The sequence below is a fragment of the Diaphorina citri genome, unplaced genomic scaffold (genome assembly GCF_000475195.1).
Source record: "Diaphorina citri unplaced genomic scaffold, Diaci psyllid genome assembly version 1.1 scaffold891, whole genome shotgun sequence".
In the NCBI taxonomy this organism is placed as follows: Eukaryota; Metazoa; Arthropoda; class Insecta; order Hemiptera; family Psyllidae; genus Diaphorina; species Diaphorina citri.
Genome location: NW_007378322.1, coordinates 36,704 through 59,686, shown reverse-complemented (window position 1 = coordinate 59,686; position 22,983 = coordinate 36,704). Strand labels below are relative to the sequence as shown.

Sequence of the window (22,983 nt, the reverse complement as noted above, 5' to 3'; positions counted from 1 at the left end):
AAATAAGATTAGGTAGTCTTTTGCATACATTTGCATTTTACCATGATTTGTAGTGATTAGTAGGGTACCAGGCAGGCAGTGGATTCAAGGTTGTGCGATTCAAGGACAAAACGGGGGTGAAATTTTGTATTCATGGGATTCAGTAGTCTAAGCCAACAATCAAAACTAATTTCCACTTCCTACATTATATTCTGGTTCTAGAAAGATAAAAAAAAAGGAAAATTATCCTCTAGCACGCAGCGTTCAAACATTGCACGTTTTCAGAAAAACAATGACAATGTAAATTTTGAAAGTTGACAAATTTGAGTATCAAGAGGACATTAAACACAACTGACATAATTACATGAATATACAAGGGAACTTACAAATGGAAACACGTGACGGAGAAAAATGGGAGATGTAAAACAAGGACAGACATTATCTTTCGGACTTTGCCCATCAGATAGACGTCACTGATCTAAATAAGGTAGAAACAAGGACAGAAAAAAATATCCGATTAAAAAAAAAAAAAAAAAAAAAAAAAAAACTAGAACAGGAAAAAACATAGAGGATGACGAATAATAAAAATAAGGTACCTACATAATACCAACACGGACGACAAAATGAATGCGAAAAAGGAGATAAAAATGGAAAAGAAAAAGCTAAAATGGAAAAAAACAGGAGTAAATAGAAATGCTATGTAAATATAATACATAACAACATAATAATTATGTACGTAGAGCACGTCTTAAATTAAGGAAGAAAATCCATAGAGGACCAAATTAGAACTTAATTACAAGAAAAATTAACAAATATACCTATACTTACCTACAAGGGACTTTGTACCGCATAAGGCCGTAACGTAGCAACCTGCCTATTTTATGTAGGTAAATTTATGTAACTGCATTATGCAGACTTTGAAGGACTTTTTCAGCCGAAGATTTGTATGGGGTCCCCCAAATTTACACTATAAGTACCTACATGATTAGTTCATTGCGAATTGCGATAAACTGATATTTACATATTAAGATTATTAATCTATTCCAGATATTCAAAATGCACTTCCCTGTGTCTGAATAGGGTATTAGGGATAAGTACGAGAATAATATGAAATCCTTGAAGTGAAGTGTCCTTAGAGATTCGGGCCCAAGCTAACTGATGCCGGGTTTACAGCTTCCTGTGTACTCTAGGAAGGGCTCTACGATAACAAATGGTATTGATAAAGTGATAATGCTGCTGTGATATTGAGAAATCTGTGACTGATATTTACATATTAAGATTATTAATCTATTCCAGATATTCAAAATGCACTTCCCTGTGTCTGAATAGGGTATTAGGGATAAGTACGAGAATAATATGAAATCCTTGAAGTGAAGTGTCCTTAGAGATTCGGGCCCAAGCTAACTGATGCCGGGTTTACAGCTTCCTGTGTACTCTAGGAAGGGCTCTACGATAACAAATGGTATTGATAAAGTGATAATGCTGCTGTGATATTGAGAAATCTGTTTTTTTTTTCAATAGTGTTTAGGCATCAGGTCAGTGTCGACGCTACAAAGGGGCAAAGAGAACATACACAAAAAGTCCAATCCGAGGCTTAGGTGTAGGGGCAAACGGAGTGCCCTAAAGGATGGGTTATGGGTTAAGCTTCTACGAGGGAAAGAGAAAGCGAGAGGGAGTGGGAGAGAAAGAAGGAGAGAGAAAACAAAGAAATGAGCAGTTCCTGCTATTATTATTTCTCACTTTCAACTTGGTATTACAAGTATCTCCAGATTCTCCAGCACTGATAGCTAATTAATTATATGCTTCATTCCGTGGACTTCTGCTTGGAATAAAAACATGCACATTTTCCCACCACTTTTTCACACTTCCCACCACTGAATTATGACTTATGAGTAAGTACACATAGTATTTAACTACATATTTACACTGTAACGTCTATTATTCATATTATGCGACGCGTGAAATATATGGCTGCTTATCACTCTCTTGTTAATTGATGATAAGATAGAGAACTCATAGTTTACAATAAGAAATAAATCTCAAACATAATTACTGAGTTATCAACTTATCACAGTGATAACAAAGGCTCCACAGTGATAGGGATTATACATAGGTAACAAAGGCTCATGACTTTTACATTTGAGCAAATACCTGGTGTATGTATGTACGTCAGAAATGAGAACTGATAGCAACAGGACTAATAACGTATGGTTTTCCACTGTGTACTAAATGCTGGGCATTTATTTCCAGGTACCAAAATCACATGTAAAGATTTTGGCTTCAATATTACATTTAAAATCATAAATTTTATAGACACCAAATTTGGCACACATAATGGTTTTGGTCGGAATATACAATTCCAATGCATGACGTCATATTTCTCCTTTTCTTGCCCCTTCTTTATCCCTCGCTCCCTCCTTTTCTCTCCCATTCTTTATCTCTCCCTCCCTCCCTTTCTTCTTTATCTCTCATTCTCAACAGTGGTTTATATCCTTCCCCCTACCTCCAACTCCATTTTATCACCATTTACGCTCTCTAAAGACTTGGAAGATCCTTGCAATCTGTATAGATATAGATACCATAGTGTTGAGGGTAGGTAGCTTACACACATGGAGTTGAGTGGCAGAGAGTGCCTCCCGAGGGTATTCATTAGTTTACAGCACGATCACATAATACAAGATACCGGGGGGTTTCCCGTATTTACCTTTTGTTCAAAAACTTTGTTCACAAAGTTTGCACACAACATGTTGATCTAGTTGAAGCTAACGATACAAGATGCTACAAGCTTAAATAAATATACAAAGAAGATATTTCTAGTATCTACTCGTATGTATGTTAAAAGTCTAAAGCGCTTTTACCATCCCAAAATTGTCAAGATTCAATCAAGACAGATTGGTAGAGCCAGAACCCAGAAGGAGCGCCCAGATTTCATAATAGAAGTCCAAGTAACGCAGAGGTTCAAGTATCTAATCCATTTTGTTTGAAATACTTTCCTTCTTAAAGAATTAGGACAGTAAAAAGGGGGAAAATAGAGAGAGGGATGGGTTAGTAGGAGTGAAAGTCAGAGCATTTACACTCTTATAATTCCCACTTCCCACACAACTCGAGCACAATGTCAAGCTAAAATGAAAATACTTCCGAGATCTATTTTTAGACAGAACTTTCCCGCCCTACTTACCACTACCGAACCCTTTTTAAAAGTTTTGTCCTCACATAAAGCTCTTAACACGGACATTTTTATTTACATTATAGCTAATATTATACAACATTGGACTTTTTTCCAGACAAGTAAAAGTTCCTGTCGCAGGAAAAGTTGAAAAATTTTCTGAAGTAGAAAATTTACGTGGAAACTCTTTCTCCGTTCTTCCTAGCGTTGAAAGGTCTTCTTTAGGACGGCAGCTACCCGTCTACAAATTATTTGAGATATTCACACGCGTGATGGTTCCACCACAAATATTAAATGTGAAGCTTGATATGAAATATGTACTGTGTAATGAAAGCATAACAGAGAGAATGGAAATGTAGCTTTCCCGTAAATATGGAGAGAACACAGAGTAATGAAAAATAACATTTCTCGACTCCCTTGGCTTGATATTATTATTCACCTTTCGTCTATCTCTACATAATTTACTCCCGAGTGCACCCTGCTCCATTTCCTTGACAATATTTCTCTTTTACCCTTTACCTATTCTTTACCTTTACCTAGATACTCTTTACCCTTACCTAGATACTCTTTATACTTACCTAGATACTCTTTACCCTTACCTAGATACTCTTTACCCTTACCTAGATAATCTTTACCTTTACCTAGATACTCTTTACCCTTACCCAAGTTCTAGTAAGCACGCCTGTGTATCTTTACACGAACCGATTCGGCAGGTTTTTTTACCTTCATAGATAGGCTTTCTCTAAAGATAAAAAAAATGTCACAGTGTTACAATCTGATAAAAATAGCCCAAGCCTTGTTGCTCCAGTCTATTCTGTGAAATGCTGAAATGCCATCTGTATCTGATTATCACTGTCGCTAAGTATAGTACCTGTGACTCCAGAGTATAGCTGAAAAAGCCCTGGACATTGTCTAAATATTTTCTTAGCACGTTACACGTTTTCAAGGATATGTCTGTAGAATATGACTACATTGGCTTCTTCACATGTTGGAGCCCGGAGGCTAAAACAGTCAATTAAAATTGGCATTCTGTAGGTAGGAGGCAGCATTAGGACCCATACCATAAAATTCGGACCAGATTTACCACGCGGACTTGATGGATTTGGCCAAAAAGTTGACGGATTGATTTACCAAAAATGATTGACTCCCAATATCGGGTCAAACATCTCTGGGACTCCCTAATTAAACATACAGGGTGTTGTTGAACGTCTCTAGTGACTTGATGACCCATCCTATATTATAATAATCAAGTAAACCTATGTCTACTAAATACCTACATTGAAAATTACAAGCAGAAAAAAATCTAGAGGTTTATTGGGCCAGTCTAGGGACTTTGGGACCTCTGTCCTGGGGAAACCCTGTTTCCTGGTAATCCGCAGAAAATAAATGGAATCCAGGAAATTCCAGTTTTCCACTGCTATTTTCTGATTTCATAAAATAAATAAAACCTAAGAGAATCCTGTTTTCAACTGCCCGTTAATGTGTGCGGGAATGCTTGAACCTATGCCAATGAGGAAAATAGTAACCCTGCCCAATATGGCATTCACCATCCCACTTCACCAAGTTTTATCGCTCTACGAATTATTATGTATCCAAGTTATAAGCCATAGATCATAAAACGGTTAATGGCACCTTTCTACGGATTATTATATTATGGCAGGTAAACATTTTTTGGCAAATCGGTTAAACTGTTTGAGGAAATAGTATGGGAAACCTACGCTATGGCTAGCATAAAATTATAGGCAGTACCAGTAGTAATAAAACAGTCATTTCAACCATCTTTTTATTGATAGTTACCTATGTATATTTATTTATATTTATACCTACTTATGAGTATAAAGTTTCTAGAAAATTTCGTTGGGCACATAGTGTTATTGTGATTCTGTTTCAAGACTGGATGTGTATGATAAAAGGCAAAACTTCTACGACAAGGAAGGTTCGTATAACCCAACAAGTTCTGCCAGTTAGCCAAGTTGATGGAAGCCTCATAATGAATCATTTATCATGGACACCGGTATCTAAACTTGAGATCTAAGATACCACATGCCAAGTCCATATAGTAAACCATTTTGGGCTTATCCAAAATTGGCGCTACGTACAAACCGAAATCAAATGTCAAATGTAAAACTTACAAATTAGATTAATCAAGTGGTGCTAAATCAGCACCTGACCATCAGTAAACAAGCAAATGATAATTCTTAAAATTCTTATCTACTATTAAATCATTCTCACTCTCATGTGACATTAATCACTGACTAATAAAACGGTTGAACCGAATAAATAGACGCTTTTTGCGAAAGATTCCTAAATTTCTCCAGTCATATCATATATTAAAGGGACATCGACTGTTTCAACATTTTAAAACCGAAATGGTCTCACTTTATGAGCAAGAATAACGAAAGTACCTACAACATGGGTATCACAAATGTCAAAGTACATCATGATTATGGATCACAAATAAGCAAGTCAAGTTATTTGGTCAAAAGCTGACAGGACTATGTAAATCAATTTCGATTCATATCATCGAAGGACAACTTTTAACTTTAACACCTCTAAGAAGAAATTAAATTAAAAACAAATGTAAAAAATATGTGATCATTAACATGATTGTTCATAGGTAACAGGCAATAGAAGGAGTCAAGAAGTCTAAAAAAAAAAAGGTAGGTGTCAATAACTCACCACAAAGCGATGTTTCGACTGACCCTGCTGCACCATAATGTTCGACCGACACTGGCCGCTATTGGCACCACACAGTCGTTTCCGTTCACACTTGGAGAAGGGATAGGTGAGAAACTTAATAGACGACGACGGTGGGCACAGATTTCGGCGATCATCCATGACTTTCGGTGCGAAGCGTCATGGTACTACTGTACTACTGTTGCTCCTGCTGATGAAGTGCAACGAGAACATATTATACCCCCTCTTTCCTCCCTCTCTGAGTGTGAGAGGATCGATATAGTCGCGATGGAGAGGAAGGAAAATGCTAGGAAGGATGGAGAGTGGAGAGGAAATCAGGAGGCACGCGGAGGAAAGGAAGGAAAATGCTTGGAGAGGAATTCAGAAGGAGAAGGCACAGAAAGGTGCTGAAAGAAGGGATCGGAGGGAAAATGCTAGGAAGGATGGAGAGGAAATGAGGACGTAGAGGAAGGTGCTGAAAGAAGGGACCGGGAGGTAAAGGAAGTAATGGGAGAGAAGAACTCTCCCCCCTAATCCAGCTTTCGTCTCACGCCCAACTTTCAAAACAAAAACACCATTACGGCGGGGGTGCGTTCAGATCTTGTATTCTGCGAGTAAGCAGTTTCATATTAAATAATGGTTGAAAGTTTGTGATTGAAATGGGAATTCAATTAAAATACGAGTACTTTATGTCGAGAAAATGGTTAGAACAGCTAAGTACCTACTCGTAGGTATCTAAAACTAAGCTCGGGATTAAAAACTAATCCTCAAGAATTAAGGCCAGCAAAGCTAGAAACTTACAGAGACTTATTTTAGGCATCTGTCAACACTTAAGCAGTACTAATAGTAAGATAGTCAGCAGTTGACTATTGTGGGTAAGTATTCAGACCTAATACTCGTAAGTTGAGAAGCGATGAAGAAAGTCAGAATCTGAAAATTCAATTGGAGTCTTGAGCTATTTTAATTTCAAATGCTTACGATACATAGACAAGTGAATATCTTGCCAAAAGCTGACCTGATCTGAAAGCACCCCTTCCAAATTTTTTCGAAGTCTGCGCTTCCTGAACGCATGTTGTCCAATTTTTATTTGCCCTACTTTTCTCTTCCAGATGTTTACAATGGCACAGAAAATTCCTGTACTTTACGTAAAGGTCACGCTTTAATGTACGCACTTTAGGCCCCCCTAAACTTCTTTCATTTTGCCGTATAATGTTCCCATTAATTACGTGTCTCACAGCCTTTCCTATGTTATGATATCAAAAATGTTCTCCTTAATCATCCTTCTATTTTCCACTTTCTTTTTACTACCTACATAATAGTTAGAAAGAAACTATGGTTGATAAAAATATGGAATGGAAATGTTTGATAACGGGCTTTTGAATTTTTGCTCTCTCAAAATAAATAGAAGCTTGTTTTGGTTTTTAGATGTTGTGTGGTGTTCCCACTCTTTCCATCTCAGAAACATCAATCAATCTTCACAGATAAACAAGGAAAAGTAATATTTTTAGATTCGAATTAGCAGTCTGACATCATACTCTTTTCTCTCTTGCTCCGCCCTTAAAAATGTTCAAAGGGCAAGCGATCATATAAAGTTTTCCTTTAAATATCAAAAACTTTACACTTTTACGGGTTCCCTATACATAGTGTAATAAAAAGTAAAAATAATAATCCTAACATCACTTCGTTCTCTCTTAGGACAGACAAATCCTCGTAGTTCCGCAGTTCACCACGAGAGCGCAGCACCTGATAGACGAGTGAGTGCACACATGGAAAGGTGATTGGCCTCGATCCTACTACATACTACTAGTACTGGGTCTTCTTACTTCCATCTTGTTCGGGCTACAAGCATGCAACTTCTTACGGTGACCTACAGGATGGTGGAGGTGACAACCGCTCCGAGATCTACCTCGCCTCACACAGGCTGACAGGCCCGAATCCTATTGTTTCCTAAGAGAATGTGCTCTGTGCTACGGTATATTTCACAATGGGGTATTGAGAGGCGACACTGGCGACGGATACCCCATTTCAACCGTCCACAAGGGATGGGTGGAGGGCCGTATTTAGGACGGTCGAGGGAGCCCGGGCCCCCCTCGAGCTTTACTGTAGGCCTAGGCCAGGCTCCGAAAATATGGGCCCCCCCCCCCCCCTTCGAGAAAATCCTGGATACGGCTCTGGATGGATAGTCCAAAGTGCTAAAGAACTTGTGGCTGTTTTGAGGTACATTGTCCTTTCAAGGTGTTAAGCATGCCTAATGCTTGTCACAAATGTACAACCTCCAGATCCGAAGCCCATCGTTATACCATTGAGGGACAAATTGTGTCTGGGACAATCTGGGTTAATGTTGATTGCTTAGTAATAAATTGTTATTCCTAGTTGCTCTGCAATTTTCAAAAATTCGTCGCTTTCTTATGCAAGTTGAGGCTACCCAGTACACTATGTATAATATGAAATGGTTTTTTTTAATAGATACTTAAACAGCTGATTCTTAGCTCTTCATCATGTGTAGTGCACTTGGTACTCAGCTATTACTTATTTACTTAGTTATATGTTATATCTTACTCATTTCTATATAATCATGTGCCTATTTTCTATTCCATATTGTATAAACATGTTGCACATGGAGTTTCATAAAAACGTGTGCAAATTTTCCACATGTTTTCTGTACGTACAGAACATTATCCATGTGCTTAACTTGTATGTACAAACATCAAAAATTATGTACCTCCCTACATACATGCTAGAATATCCCCAATGCTCCTTCTATCCTTCATTCATAATCATAAGATATAAATTGAATCATAAGAGGAAAAGGAATTGAAGAAAATAAAGAGTTGAGGAATTGATGAAATTTAAAAAATGAATAGCTCATCCCTAAAGGGAATTTAGCTAAAAAGAGGGAATTACGCTTACTTCAAGATGAACTAAGCGTAAGACTAAGACCACCACAAGCTTAAAAGTATTCACAAATACAAGGGGAATAAAGAAAGAGATGGACTAGAAGGAAAAAGGAATTGACGAAAATAAAGAGAGTTCATGATTATGAAGAGAGTGGAGTAGGTATTAGGTATACTCGTATAAACATAAAATTATGTAATTAATTGAAATTAAGTTGATTTCCATTACCTCAGCCCAGACATTCGAGATTTTTAAGATTTCAGTGTTTCCTTGGTTCTGCGAGTATATTCTTGGCAGTCTCTCTAATCTCTCTATTCCAGTATTTCTTCTACCACGCTAGTTACACATTCTACAATATTCTACTTACTAATGTTATTATAGTACACCTTGAGTACCACTGGCACAGAGTATTATTATATTATTGATACCGTACTGTGGTGCCACAATACCACATACATGTCCTATAATGAATCTTGCTGCTCTTATCTCCATGCCCTTTACTTTTAGCTTTGTTGCCACGATTCATGGTCCTATAGGTTGAATGCTGGTTGAAGGTGTGAGCTAGTCTTAGAACTTGGAACTTGTACGAAATACTTATTTAAATTCCTTTAATTCTTGACACTGCATCAAAGAAGAACTGAAGAATGTGAGGGGAGAAAATGCAATCCGGGCATATGAATTTGAAACGAGAGGGACTTAGCGGGTTATTCTTAAAATACAAAGACATGCAACATGCAATACTTATAAATAGATACAGCTCGATAGTATGTACAGTTAAGACCCTCATAAGATATTAGACACCTCCACCATATTGTTATTACAGGATGTTGCGTACCGTATCAGAAAGTTCATGGGCGGGGGGGTTGCAGTTGCGTCCACATTGGTTACATTCACAGAGGTTCCTTCTGTACAGCTTGTTGCGTACACCCTGTAGTCTCAGGGGCGGAGGCGGTGGTGGTACGGGGGGAGGTACAGGGGAGGATAGTTCTAGAGAGTCTGAGGAGCTAGTAGTGAGGACGGAGGGTTTGTCCCCTCCCCTGCGGCGTGATGGTTTCTGATGAGGGGGTTTGAGAAAGTCATCCAGGAGGTAGAAGGACTCTGCCCTAGGAGAGGGAGCTGGAGGGTGAGGGGGTGTGGCACTGGGTGGTGTCTTGAGTAGCGCTCCTAAGCTACGCCATCTCCTCTGTTGTCCCTCATCCAAATCTTTATGACGTTTCGGCCACCAGGCGGTGGGACTAAGGAGACTAGCACTCTTCTTGAGTAGAACCTCTCGTATGGAAGTATTGGAATCCTTCTTGCTAGAGGGCAGTGGTACCCTTCCTAGGAACTCGGGTTCTTCCTCCTCTGGTACGATACCAAACTTGTAAGCATTGCGGAGTCGTACCGCATCCAACCCCTGTACTACAAACCCATAGTCCGTATCAGAAGCGGGCAGTGTACCAGTGCGAGACCGATGGGGTCTACCCCGGGGCAGACAGGAGAATGAGGCAGAGTGGCGGAGGGGTTGTGAGCCACCCCCCGATGGGTTTACTTCTAACCACATAATGGTTTATCTGGAACATGGAAGAGAACAAACGGGCTACAAACAACACTACACAACACATAAGGAGGGAACGAACCAAACAAGAAAGCAAAGAGACACAAAACAAAATGAAAAATAAAATAGAACTACAAAATTGCATACGAGAAAAGCATGTTCTAACTCGACAATTGACGCGGTCTGTATGATGTCTAGGTCAAGTTTAATGTATTGTGTATTCTAATATTCTAAACGACATTAAGACATTCAAGTAAGGGATACGAGTGTAGTATAGAGTATAGGTAACACTTAACCTACTAATTATTATGTTAATGTACCTACTTGACATGTGCACAAGCATAATTTATTTAATGGTACTAGAATTTGAGTCCTTGCCCGCCCGATTACCATGCGAGATATCTTTCCTATGCTACATCGCCAGTTCAATCAAATAAATAATTTAAATGGAAAAACTTAAATGATATTTTTTTAAGGTGAGGATTTACAGAACTTGCGAATTGCACCCATCTGGGTACTCAATGTCACATGATATTACGAAAGTTAAACTGCGTGATGTCATATAGGTGGGAGCAAGGAGAAACTTTTCTTTGTCTCATGTGCAAGAGTGCAAGGTCAATATTGCAACCTCACTACGATCTACAAATAGCTGAAGCTTTGGTTGCAAATTAAGTCCACAGGAGGCTACAGGACTTTTATGTTGCCAAAAATAATAAATTCAAGGTGTCCAACAGGCCAAAAATCTTTGTGAGGTCAAAAACTTTGACGAGAGAAATTCGTGATTGTGGGGCACTTTTCTAGAAGATTTTTATAAGCTGTTTGAGGAGGATAGGACAAAATTCAAGTATTTTTTAATCTGTACTTACTCTAAAAGGTCTACTGATAGACGTGCAGTTGCAGAATTAAATAAACAGGGTCATCCTGTAGAACACATGGCTCTCATTAGTAACGTACCTGAAATGAGAGAAAAAGTTGGAATTAGTGGAAAAAGTCGATTATACCCATATGGACCTATTTGGGATTTAATTTTATTATTTTCATTGAAGTTAAAAATGGTGAAAACAATCAAGATATGTTGGGATTTTTGGGAGAGACCCAGGTATTCTTTTTGTATATCAAGAATTGAAAAGACAATGAAAGTTTTCTTAGTAGATACTGTGAATACCACTGCTGAAATCTGAAATACATATGTAGGGTTATGCACATTATAAAATAACATAATTACGCTGTTACGTACATCGTACATCTTATACATCAAACATCACATCATACTTCATAATGTATGTGTATGTCTGTATGTACATTGTACAACAACCCACGCGTGAGTTCCAGAGACAAGTTTGATGTAATGAACTTAAAACTTAATGATGCAATTTACTTTGTATTGGTAATGATAGCACCAGCCTGTCATGGAAAAGACAATATCCTCTCCTCAGTCTCACATAGAATTTTAATTGGGATCATTTTCTCATCAAACTCAGATGAATTCAATCATGAAATTTGTTAAACCCGTTCTATCAAAATTTCCTCGTTCAAAGACACCAACAAAATCATTTCGTTCGTTTAAAAACATCAACAAATCAGCACATGAGGTTAATTCATGAAAATTCATTATAAACCACTCTCATTAATACATATTTTCATCAGCAGGTAGATAAAAGTGAATGGAATATTTGGAATCATAAAATTTTGATAAAGAACCCATCACAGTACCTCGTCGTTCCTAATGTTTATGTACCTAAAGTATGTAGTATGTACATATTACATTCCATAATATGTATGAATGATGTTATTGCGTCTTGGTGCAACATAATACATTAGTATTATCAGCGAGGACATTTTTTTATCACTAAAATGTATGCCCGTATTCCGTATTGGTTGTGTTTTGAAACAAATATGGGGTCCAACTTCCTCCATAGTGTACGTCACAGGGGGAAGGTAGTGAATACGGTACCCTCCGGTACTACGGTAAATTACTTACTATTTTTGTGAATTTGGCAATAAATTTATTAGCCATGAAACTACGGAGGTACCTAGTTTAGACCCTTTCCTGAATTCCATTAGGTAGTAGAAAAAGTAAAATATTTCCAAGGACTTTTCAGTCTAAGACCCAACAGCGTAACGATGGGTTGTAGTCATGTATGGGACACTTCCCCTAATTGTTCAAAATAAGAGCGTTCTTAGCTGATAAAATTTTGAGATTAAATTTTTCGGCTCTAGCTTGGTCCTTTTTTCTTAATAAACCCAGTTTTAAAATAAATATTAGGTAATTACGAGTATTACGAACCAAATCATGTAAAATTAGGTCATCTTATGGCTTCTTGTAATGGTAAATTATTAATTTGTCAAATAGAAATTGAACTCCGGTCATGCATGATTCTTTATCAAATGACACAAAACTGTTTGCACTGGTCCTCCACTTTCAATAGTCAGTTTGTCAGTGATTCAACGAAGACAATAGCTGATAGGTATCTTTGTTGATATTGGTTAAAAAAAATCAAAACCTAAAACCTGCATTTTATGATATAACAACTGAAATTAAGTGATTCATTCTCATAACCAAACTGATTATGGTCAATGAATCACTAGAAATTAATCACAACTATTTACTTTAAAAAAATTATCACCAAAACTTAGTTTTGTAATTATTTCTGGCTAAATCTAGAATGTAAAATACATGTATACTCGTAATTTTACTTATATTTGTAGTACAAAGAATCATCAGACTGTTGTGTTCATTTTCACTATCAGCTAAGATTTGGAACGTAGCCACTGACATGGTTTTAGTGGCGACAAAAGTCACCCTATAATAATAGTTAGGGTGCCTTTCCTTGTCTCTAAACACCATAAACTCTGAGCACTCTAATCCTCCAAACTTTTGATTGTTTTCAAAACTTGCAACATTTTAAGAAATTGAAAATTTTCTTGACCCATAAATTGGGCGAAAATGAAAAGCTATAAAGACCACTCAAAATTCCCCGAGTTCATGCTAAAGCTTCGAAACAGGGGATAAACTTTTGACCGCTGTCCGAATCATTACGTGATGGGGGTCTGTGTGGGAAGTTTAGGTTAAAATCCTCGACGAAATCCTCCCTCATTTTCCAGGATATTGAACACTTTATGAAGAAGGAAGAGTGCTTTCTGAAAAGATTGTGAAACAAATAATATTTCTACTTCTAATCCTCAAATTACATAACCAGTAGGTCTAACCAGCTAATAATATGTAGGTTTGTATGTAGGTGGGAGGTACCTAGTTACCTACATATTAAAAATTATTTGTTGTGTACTTTTATATTTTCTAAAAACGTTCCATAGTAGGTACTGGAATCTAGGGTATGATTTTATTATTATTATTATTTTTTTTTACCCTTACCTTTATCCCAATCACCATAATGGAAAATCAAAATCTACATTTGCATTGGGCAAATATCTGTACTTACCTATAGAGGTAGTTTTAAAATTGAATAGAAAAAGAAAGTTAGGGATACCAAACTGTCGTAGAGTTATATTATACCTTTTGATAGTCTGGCGACATTATCTTGCCCAATTTCAGATCATTCTCCCGTTGGGACAACACAACATATCCTACCTAATCTCTTGTTTACACTTTTGGATTATAAATTATAATGATATCCACTATCTCCCTAATTACCACATTCCATACTTAAATGAGGCTGTGGTCATAAATTTTGACAAAACACGTTATGAAATTCGTTATCTCCTACATACTCGCGGTCACAGGCTACAGTTTATCTGGATGATGGGGCATTTTACCTCATATAATTTTCTTATAATGAAATGCGAAGTAATAGTGATGGACTGTGTAAAATACCAACACAAAAAAAAATAAATAAATAAATAAAAATAAAACTGCTCCACATTTTATTAACCATACCTCGGCTGGGATTGAACCCACATTTTGACAACTACCTACTGATTCCAATCACTGGATCAGAATTTATTTTTTTCAGCTCCTCATAAAATCTACACCACTGGTGTCACAGATTTATTAAATAAGACACCTTATATACCGGAGTTCCTATAGTTTTACCTAGGTTTATTTTACACCGAAATGCCCATTCGAGGAGATAACAGCATGAACGTAACATTAGGTACCCTGGAACTCTGACATCGGCTATATGAGAAAATTTCTCTCGGTTTTATCTTATCTTTCTCGCTGAGGTCTGTTCCCAGAATATGGTATCCGTTTACCGTGATCTAGGTATTACCTGTACTGAGTAAAATGTAGACTTGATGGATAAGTTGTGAAATAGACATTCCTCCTAGAAATCTCCCAACCATCCATCCATTGGATGGAGATTGGAGATGGATTAAAAGTGTGTGGCTTATAAGTTTAAAACATCTTTTATTTGAAAAAATGTCTTTTTTCAAACTAGGTAGTGTTGTACTTGGGTACTTCTACTTAGAGAGTTTAGCATCTCCACCAATTCTTGGTTTCATAATATAACCACAATCTAAGTTTCAGCTTAAGGCTTAAGGTGTAACTTAAACAGATTGGATATAAGGCAATCTGATTGGTTGACTTTGAACTTTGTATTAAAATTTAACCAATCAGGATATAAGTTTAACTTAATCTAAGTCCAAACTCGTTATGATCCCGGCCATCTCAATGACCCGAGGGACATTGGCATCTCCACTAATGAGTATAATTTTGTACTTATCTACCCGTAAAGTTGCTCCTCTTGTAATGTCCTTTCCTTGTTTCATGCGTTCTTTCATTGATTTATCATTGCTTTGGTCAACAGGCTGCAAAATTACTGAAGGGCTGTTACTCCGGGAGGGAATTCGGCATCTCCACTAATATTTTGGTACCAGCTGTTTCTCTTAGAAACATTCTTTCAATAGTCCCTCTGATCAGACATAACAGGCCACAAAATGCTGGAATTTATTGATATTACCCCGGTTACTTCGCCCCTGTTTGAGTAACATCCCTGCGTTCCTACTGGAAAAATAATTTCATTCAGGGCGAAAAATACATAACAAGAGCTGACAGATGTTTTTCAGCCACCGTGGCAGATTTGATAGTTTTAGATCTTGCCGAACTGTTTTGTTTTTTATTGTTGATGGGTTATGTGGATTTGTATTTTATTGTAATGTTTTGTAATTGAATTGTAGGGTGTCAGATAGAGGGTGCGAAAGTTTGGGTGCTCAAACTGCTCATGATGAAGCTTTTCATGTTCAAAATTGAGTGTTATATTGCCAAGATATACCTACCTATTTAGTACACTTATATCGTTTGTCTAATGAATAATTAGGTTTTATTGGTTTTGTGTGTATGTGATGTGCCAATTACGTATCAGACAATTAGGCCGGTATTTATCTAAATATACCGATGAATTGATTAGGTAGGTAGGTGGGTAGGTATTAGGTAAATTTTGTTCTAAAAAAATTGTTTCGATTTTTGAAGTGAACTTACCAAGCAATATTTAGATTCATCTTTCTCTTACCATCACATCTGCTCCAACAGGCCACAATTTTGTTAATTAACCTTAGTTGTAAAAATAACATCTTGAAATAAATATATGATAAAAAAAAAACAGGCCACAATTTTGAGCAAATTTAAAGAATTACCTTTCCCCCCCATTTTATTTTCATAAACTTCCTCCCCCCATCACCCTGTATACCCCCCTGTCCCCTCTCCTTTATCTCATCCTCCTCCCCTTCCCCTTCTCTAAGTAGTGACAAATTGCAAGATTAAAACTTATTATTTCTAATGGTATCAATGTATGTAAAAATACACGACAATGAAAGATTTAAATTTGTTCAAATCCTTCTCTCTCTCTCTCTCTCTCTCTCTCTCTCTCTCTCTCTCTCTCTCTCTCTCTTCTGTACCCCATAAAATGTCAAAACACATACATAAGACCTTGGTTAGACTGCAAAAGTAAGGAGACTTTTCAGTCCTATCTCAGCAGGATAAACAAGGTCTGTTCTATTCTATTCTCTCTTAGAAGGGTAAATGTGAAACCCCCTCCTAAACCCCCTAACCCTAATGGGATATGGGGGATATCATAATACCCCAACACACATACCATGGATATATCAAACATCTTAGCGTTAAGAAAGGGGAGGAACCCATTGTGGATAATATGGAAGAAATATTATTTAGAACAATAGCACCATATTGGGACTCAACCTAAGCTCGCCTATCTCTTGTTTCAACCAAACCTCTAAACACTATCTTGAGAAACAAGCATGACAGATTGTATAGGCGGCCATTTTGTTTCTGGAACTCTGTGGTACTCTGGTTTCAGAATCACCAAGATAAGAGGACAAGAAAGTGGAGGGTCTGGAATTTACGTACATAAAAAACTATAAGTAAATAGGTATTAACCGACTATATAATTTTCTACTAATCTAATGCATCTGAAATGACATAGACAGAAGTACCTTAGGTACCTAGGTATCTATCATAACTGTAGACCACAGATCTATTAGGTAGGTACTAGGTAGGTTTTTCGGTTGTAACTTTCTCTGGATTCTTTTTGAAACTTTTCGAAGACCTTTTACTCATAAACACATAAGAAGAAGAAGAAGAAGAAGAAGAAGAAGAAGAAGAAGAAGAAACTAGATCAATCTGGTTTATTCCGGTTTTCGATGTAGATGAACAGCTCCCTATATTCAATAGGGAGCTTTGGTAAAAAGTTTGATCGACACCGTTTTAATCTCTAAAGGTGTGTTCACACAGTCGACCGGCCGTCAATTGACGATGTGAGAACACACCTTAAAAGTGCGTCCACACTAGTCAACCGATGTCGATCAACGTCAACCAAATAAAGTAGGTAAGATCAAAGGACTTTGGTATCCTCAATAGCTAAGTTTCGTTCTCGGAACGGCTGACTTATAATGTCCTGCTTGTCTTCCATTTTGAACGATAAGTCCTCAGCAGTTACTGTCCGCTCTAATTCTGGTGTGGACATAGTTTAGGACTTATCTGTCTCACCCATTTTTCCTCAATGTTGACTTTCAGTACGTTTTTTCTCCCTCCTCCTTCTCATCCTCTCTTTTTCTTGAATTTCACAGCAACTCCCATTTTCTGTCCCTCTTACTCTCTCCCTCTTCTTCTTTGTATCTTCCTCTCTCCCCCCCTTCTTCCAGATGATCTAGATTCTTCTTCTTCTTCTTCTTCTTCTTCTCACTCTTCCTTTTCTGCTGCTTCTTCTTCCCCTCTCCCCCCCTTCTTCCAGATAATTCTTCTTCTTTTTCTCCTTCTTCTTCTTCTTCTCTTCCCTCTTCCTATTCTTTCTTCTTATTGTTTCTTTCTCCTGTCGGTTCCGTTATTTCCATTTATTTCTGATCATTTCTCTTTCGGATGCTCTGTCGCTTTTTTCCTCCTCCTACTCTTCTTCTTCTTCTTCTCCTTCTTCTTTTTCCTCTCCTTCGTCTCCTTTTTTTTTCTGCATAAGTATGTAAATTTTTCATTTTATATCCGTTTTTTCAACCCAGTTTCATTTTTGTTTTCAATTTTTTTGTCTTATTTTACCGTTGTTTTTTTTCCATCTTTTCAGTGAGTATTGAAAATCTGAAGGGAAAAGCGTATCAGAGAAAATGGTACGGATCGTGTTTCAATTGGAAAGATGAAAAAAAGGTACCTATTTAGATTATTTAGTATTTAGATTTTTGATAGAGGGAAGTCTAAGAATAAAGATCTTATCGTCCCGAAATGGAACAAAGTAGGAGGACAGGATAGGAGAAAGCCAGCCGTTCCGAGAGAGAACCATAATTATTTTTTTAGGACCTTAATGTTCGCCCCGAATGGGAATCATCTGGGCTGCCGGCAACCTAGCTTTTTTCTCAGTGTTGTTCCCGGATTTTCACAGGATTTCAAATACCAAAAGCCGCCACAAAAGCTAAAAGTGTAACAAAACAATAACGCCATGTATTAGAATTTGAGTGTGTGTGTGTTTTACCATGTGTTTATTTGAATATTGAGGCGAAATGCTATAAAGAGGAAGGGAGGAAGCGAAAGAGAGGAAGTAGGAAAGGAATGGAAAGTGGTGAAGGGGAGTTAGAAAGCGCAGGAGGGGAAGGAAGGAGGGAGGTAGAGGCGAGAGAGGGGAAGGAGAAGATAATGGTAGGAGGAAAAAATCTTCGATTTCGACTTAGCACAGGAAAACAAAAGCAATGAGAATAATAATCAGATGGAGAGGAAATGTAATAATGGAATATTGAATCTGTGAATGTGAATATTTTTGCAGAAGATTATTTTTTTAGATTATGAACTTTTATTTTTAGATTTTTGTACTTTTGTTTAAAATGTGTGTTAAAAATATGTTTTGAAAATTCTTCCCAGTTACACTCTGTAGATATTGGTTTCTATAACTTCTAAAAATTCTCTTTACCTACTGAAAAGTCCCTTTACCTACTGAAAAGTCCCTTTACCCACTAAAAAGTCCCTTTACCCACTGAAAAGTCCCTTTACTTAATGAAGTCCCTTTACCCACTGAAAAGTCTCTTTGCCCACTGAAAAGTCCCTTTACCCACTGAAAAGTCCCTTTACGCACTGAAAGATCCCACTGAAAATTCCCTTTATCCACTGAAATTTTCCTTCAACCGCTGAAATGTAGGAAGGTTCTAGTTTTCCAATTTGATAGGAGACTGAGTAACTTCAAACAGAGCTGTAATTAATTAATTTGTACATAGTGACATTGTAATTGAATTGTATGTGTACAACTTGTAATGGACCTGATGAGAGAGAGAGAGAGAGTTGATAAGACAGTGGGATAACCACAACAAACATGTATATGTGAGCTTGTGAGCACCTATCACAACCAGGACTTTCTCTCTCCCTTCCTCTTTATTTCTCTCTCTCTCTCTCTCCCTCTTTGTACCTATATCATCATCTACATATTTCCATCTTTCTCCCTCTTTACCTCTCTATCTCTATCTCTCTCTCTCTCTCTCTCTCTCTCTCTTTCTCTCTTTGTACCTATATCATCATCATCATCATCATCATCATCATCTATTTCCATCTTTCTCCCTCTTTACCTCTCTATCTCTATCTCTCTCTCTCTCTCTCTCTCTCTCTCTCTCTCTCTTTCTCTCTTTGTACCTATATCATCATCATCATCATCATCATCATCATCATCATCATCATCATCATCATCATCTATTTCCATCTTTCTCCCTCTTTACCTCTCTATCTCTATCTCTATCTCTCTCTCTCTCTCTCTCTCCTCCCTCCCTTTCACATCATGTTTGAGTAACGCATGCAGGGTCAACCACTCGGAAGTTTTTCATTAGAAATAAAAACATCATCGCATACCCCCCTACATTACATTCAACCTCATCACATCATATACATTATCATATACCATTTTTCATATAGGTTAAATAAATTTCAAATTGAGTTTGCTGGTGGACACATCTCATGATTAATGAGATATATCCACCAGCAAATAGGGCATATTTTGAATTTCAATTTATAGCCAAATGTTTTCTTTTTGACTGTCGTGGCTTCTGAATAATTACCATTTCTGCTTTCACCTAGATCACGTAAGCTCACCACTGCTTTTTACCTTTTCTTTTTCTCTACTCGGTTGTGTTTTTACTTTCTGTTTTCTTGCATGCTTTCCGTTCCTGTGGTCCTATGTACAGGAGTGCCGCTACGGTATCACATATCAAGGTCGTCGGCACTTGTGGTGCCTGTACAATATAGTACGTACTTATTTTCAATATACCGTTTTACCGTTTGATTTGTTTCCCCTGGTTTTAAAGCTCAAAAGAACTGTCCATTATCACTAGAGACCTCCAAATACGGCACTTATTTTTGGCATAAAATTATCCAAAAAATATTCCAATTAGAGGAACGCTGTAATTTTTCAAGTTTTCTTCCGTCACCTTTGCTCTTTTTGGATCAAATGAAATGTATTTGAAACTGAACTGGCCAAAATGTTTAAGAATCGTGTTTTTTTTTATGATACGAATACCAAATAATGTCACCCTAACTTATAATCCTAGGTCCCATTATCCAAAGGAAATGACAGCGTTTCTCTAATTGCTGGGCGCAGATTCCTAAAATATGACGTTATACCTATATCCATTTATTATTTTAAAACGTGCATTGAAAATGAAAAGTGCCGCTAAATAACTTAATAGAAAAAAAATCCATTCTGTTATTTTTATACGTACAATTCTTCTACTCTGTCTACAGGCCAAAGAAGAATACCGGAATTTAAAACAGAAGAAGCTAGTAGAGTGGGCGGTTAGGACAATCCAAAGATATTATATCCGATGGAAAGTAAGTTGCCGCTTTCATTCATATTCAAATGATTTTTTCCCAAGATGTAACTGCTAAAGTTTTATCGTCCCACTGATCGCTACTCAATTGTCCTTACGAGGCTGAGTGCAACCCGAATTCCAAGCTCAGAGCCGAAAATACTACGACCCCGCCGGGAATCGAACCCGGGACCTCCGGAGTGCAAACCTAGTGTGATACCCACTCGGCCACAGAGGTTGCTAAGAAAATATAAAATATTATTTATGGCCATTAACCATGCTTACTTGTTCATATTTGGCTGATAAAAAAGGAGTTTTACTTCAGAAATTCATTCTACTTTTTTTATTTCTCAAGTAACCACGAATTTTTTGCTAGTGCTTCCGGCCACAGAGGTTGCTGTAAATTTAGATACATTTTCTAATGACCATATCTCTCCCTCGCACAGAGACGGGACTTCCTGATCACGCTCAGCATAGAGCTGTCCAGCCTCTGTGATTCCCCGATATCCCGCGAGTGGCCGCCCTGCCCGCGCCGTCTCACGGAAACCTCCCTCCTTATTCGGCGCCTACATCACAAGTGGCGGTGCCATAAGTATCGCCTGCGGTTCGATCAGGTAGCGAGGAACCGGATGCGTGAGAAAGTCACCGCGAGTATCATCTTCAAGGACCGGAAGGCTTCGTACGCCAAGAGGTGAGTTGGATTTTTTTTCTTCTTTTGTGAAGGGGTTTGATAGAGGTAACTGTAGCATCGGAGGTCTTATCGTCTCGAAATCGAAGAGAAAAGGCAGAATAGGAGAAAGTCAGCCGTTTCAAGAACAAACCTAATCTGTTTAGGAGAGAGTTCGCCGATCAGTTGTTCGGGATAAAGTCCGATTTGCTGTTATCTTTTGACATAGAAAGCTCACTAATTCATGACTAGCGATATTGACATTAGTAGAGAAACTAACCCTACAGGGGAAGAGAAAGAGAAGAAGGAGGTGGAGGGAAGGTTGAGGAAGACTTGAGAGAAAAGGGATGGAGAAGGGAGGAAGCATTAAATAGTAAAAAGAAAGGTAAAGCCAACCCCAAATGAAAATTGGGAAAAGGTTTTTTTATGCACAAATGGTTTATTAATAAAGTCTACTTATTTTTGTTTGGTTAAAAAAAAAAAAAAAGAATATTGACATTAATTATGTATTATTGTTCCAGTGTGTCTCATCCATTTGTCGGGGACTATGTGCGGCTGAGACAGAATGTTCAGTGGAAGAAAATGTCCCTGGAGAGTAACGACCAGTATGTCGTGTTTGCCGATATGATCAACAAAATCACCCGGTCTAGCGGCAAGGTAAGCAAGAAAAAAAAAAGAATTCCTGTTTGAACTGCCGGAATGAGACTGAAAAGTTTTTTTTTTTAAGAGGTTTGACAGAGGGAACTGTAACTGCTATGGTCTTATCGTCCCGAAATCGAAGAGAGAAGGAAGACAGGATGGAGAAAGCCAGCCGTTCCGAGAACGAACATTATACCATCAGGATAAAATCCGCCCCGGGCGGGAATCGAACCCGCGGCTTAGCGCTTACAAGGCAGACGCACTACCAAGCATTTAAATCTAAGCTTCGTAAATGAGAGGGGTTTTTGTTTTATCTATCTAAAAGAAGTAAAACTGGGTTTTACTTTGAATTTTGAATTTATTTTTTGGTTTCCTATAAACTTTTCGCTTCTTTCATTTTGACCAATTTTACGGAAGATTTTCATTTCTTTGCTTTAGTATTCTGTGATTTGTTCTTTATATGGAATTTTGAGTGTTTCTTTTGGAATTTGGTCCTCTACGTTTGCAATTTTTGTTTCTTTTTCTAGATTTATTTTTTGGTTTCCTATAAACTTTTCGCTTCTTTCATTTTGACCAATTTTACGGAAGATTTTCATTTCTTTGCTTTAGTATTCTGATTTGTTCTTTATATGGAATTTCCAGTGTTTCTTTTAGAATTTGGTTCTCTACGTTTGCAATTTTTGTTTCTTTTTCTAGATTTTGATTTCTTTGTTGAGGAATTTGGATGTCTTTCTCTAGGAATTTCGATGTCTTGATTTGGAATTTCAATTTCTTTGTTGTAGAATTTTGATGTCTGGAATTTCGACTTCTTTGTTGCAGAATTTTGATGTCTTTATTTGGAATTTTGATTTCTTTGTTGCAGAATTTTGATGTCTTGATTTGGAATTTTGATTTCTGTGTTGAAGACTTTTGATGTCTTGATTTGGAATTTTGATTTCTTTGTTGATGAATTTTGATATCTTGATTTGGCATTTTAATTTCTCTGTTGTAGAATTTTGATGTCTGGAATTTCGACTTCTTTGTTGCAGAATTTTGATGTCTTGATTTGGAATTTTGATTTTTGTTGAAGAATTTTGATGTCTTGATTTGGAATTTTGATTTGTTGGTGAATTTTGATATCTTGATTTGGAATTAATTTTGATTTCTTTGTTGTAGAATTTTGATGTCTGGAATTTCGACTTCTTTGTT

The 22,983-nt window shown here is 37.3% G+C and overlaps 2 protein-coding genes across 2 annotated transcripts in view; one reads left to right on the top strand and one right to left on the bottom strand.

The window, feature by feature from the left end:
- Positions 1-11,216, bottom strand: part of LOC103512838 (dual specificity tyrosine-phosphorylation-regulated kinase 2-like) — a 61,563-nt gene extending 50,347 nt beyond the window's left edge. The window contains exons 1-2 of the mRNA XM_026826209.1: positions 11,120-11,216; positions 9,552-10,269 (exon numbers count right to left, since the gene is read on the bottom strand). Coding sequence (XP_026682010.1) covers positions 9,552-10,259 — 708 coding nt within the window. The 5' untranslated portion in view covers positions 10,260-10,269; positions 11,120-11,216. The remainder of the gene's footprint in view (positions 1-9,551; positions 10,270-11,119) is intronic.
- An 891-nt stretch (positions 11,217-12,107) lies between these two features.
- On the top strand, positions 12,108-22,449 carry LOC103512837 (unconventional myosin-Ib-like). Its single transcript, XM_008477623.1, has 6 exons — positions 12,108-12,221; positions 19,869-19,928; positions 20,425-20,511; positions 20,936-21,180; positions 21,678-21,813; positions 22,438-22,449. Exons 1-6 carry the CDS (start codon positions 12,108-12,110, stop codon positions 22,447-22,449), a joined length of 654 nt encoding a protein of 217 aa, XP_008475845.1.
- The last annotated feature ends 534 nt before the right edge of the window (positions 22,450-22,983 follow it).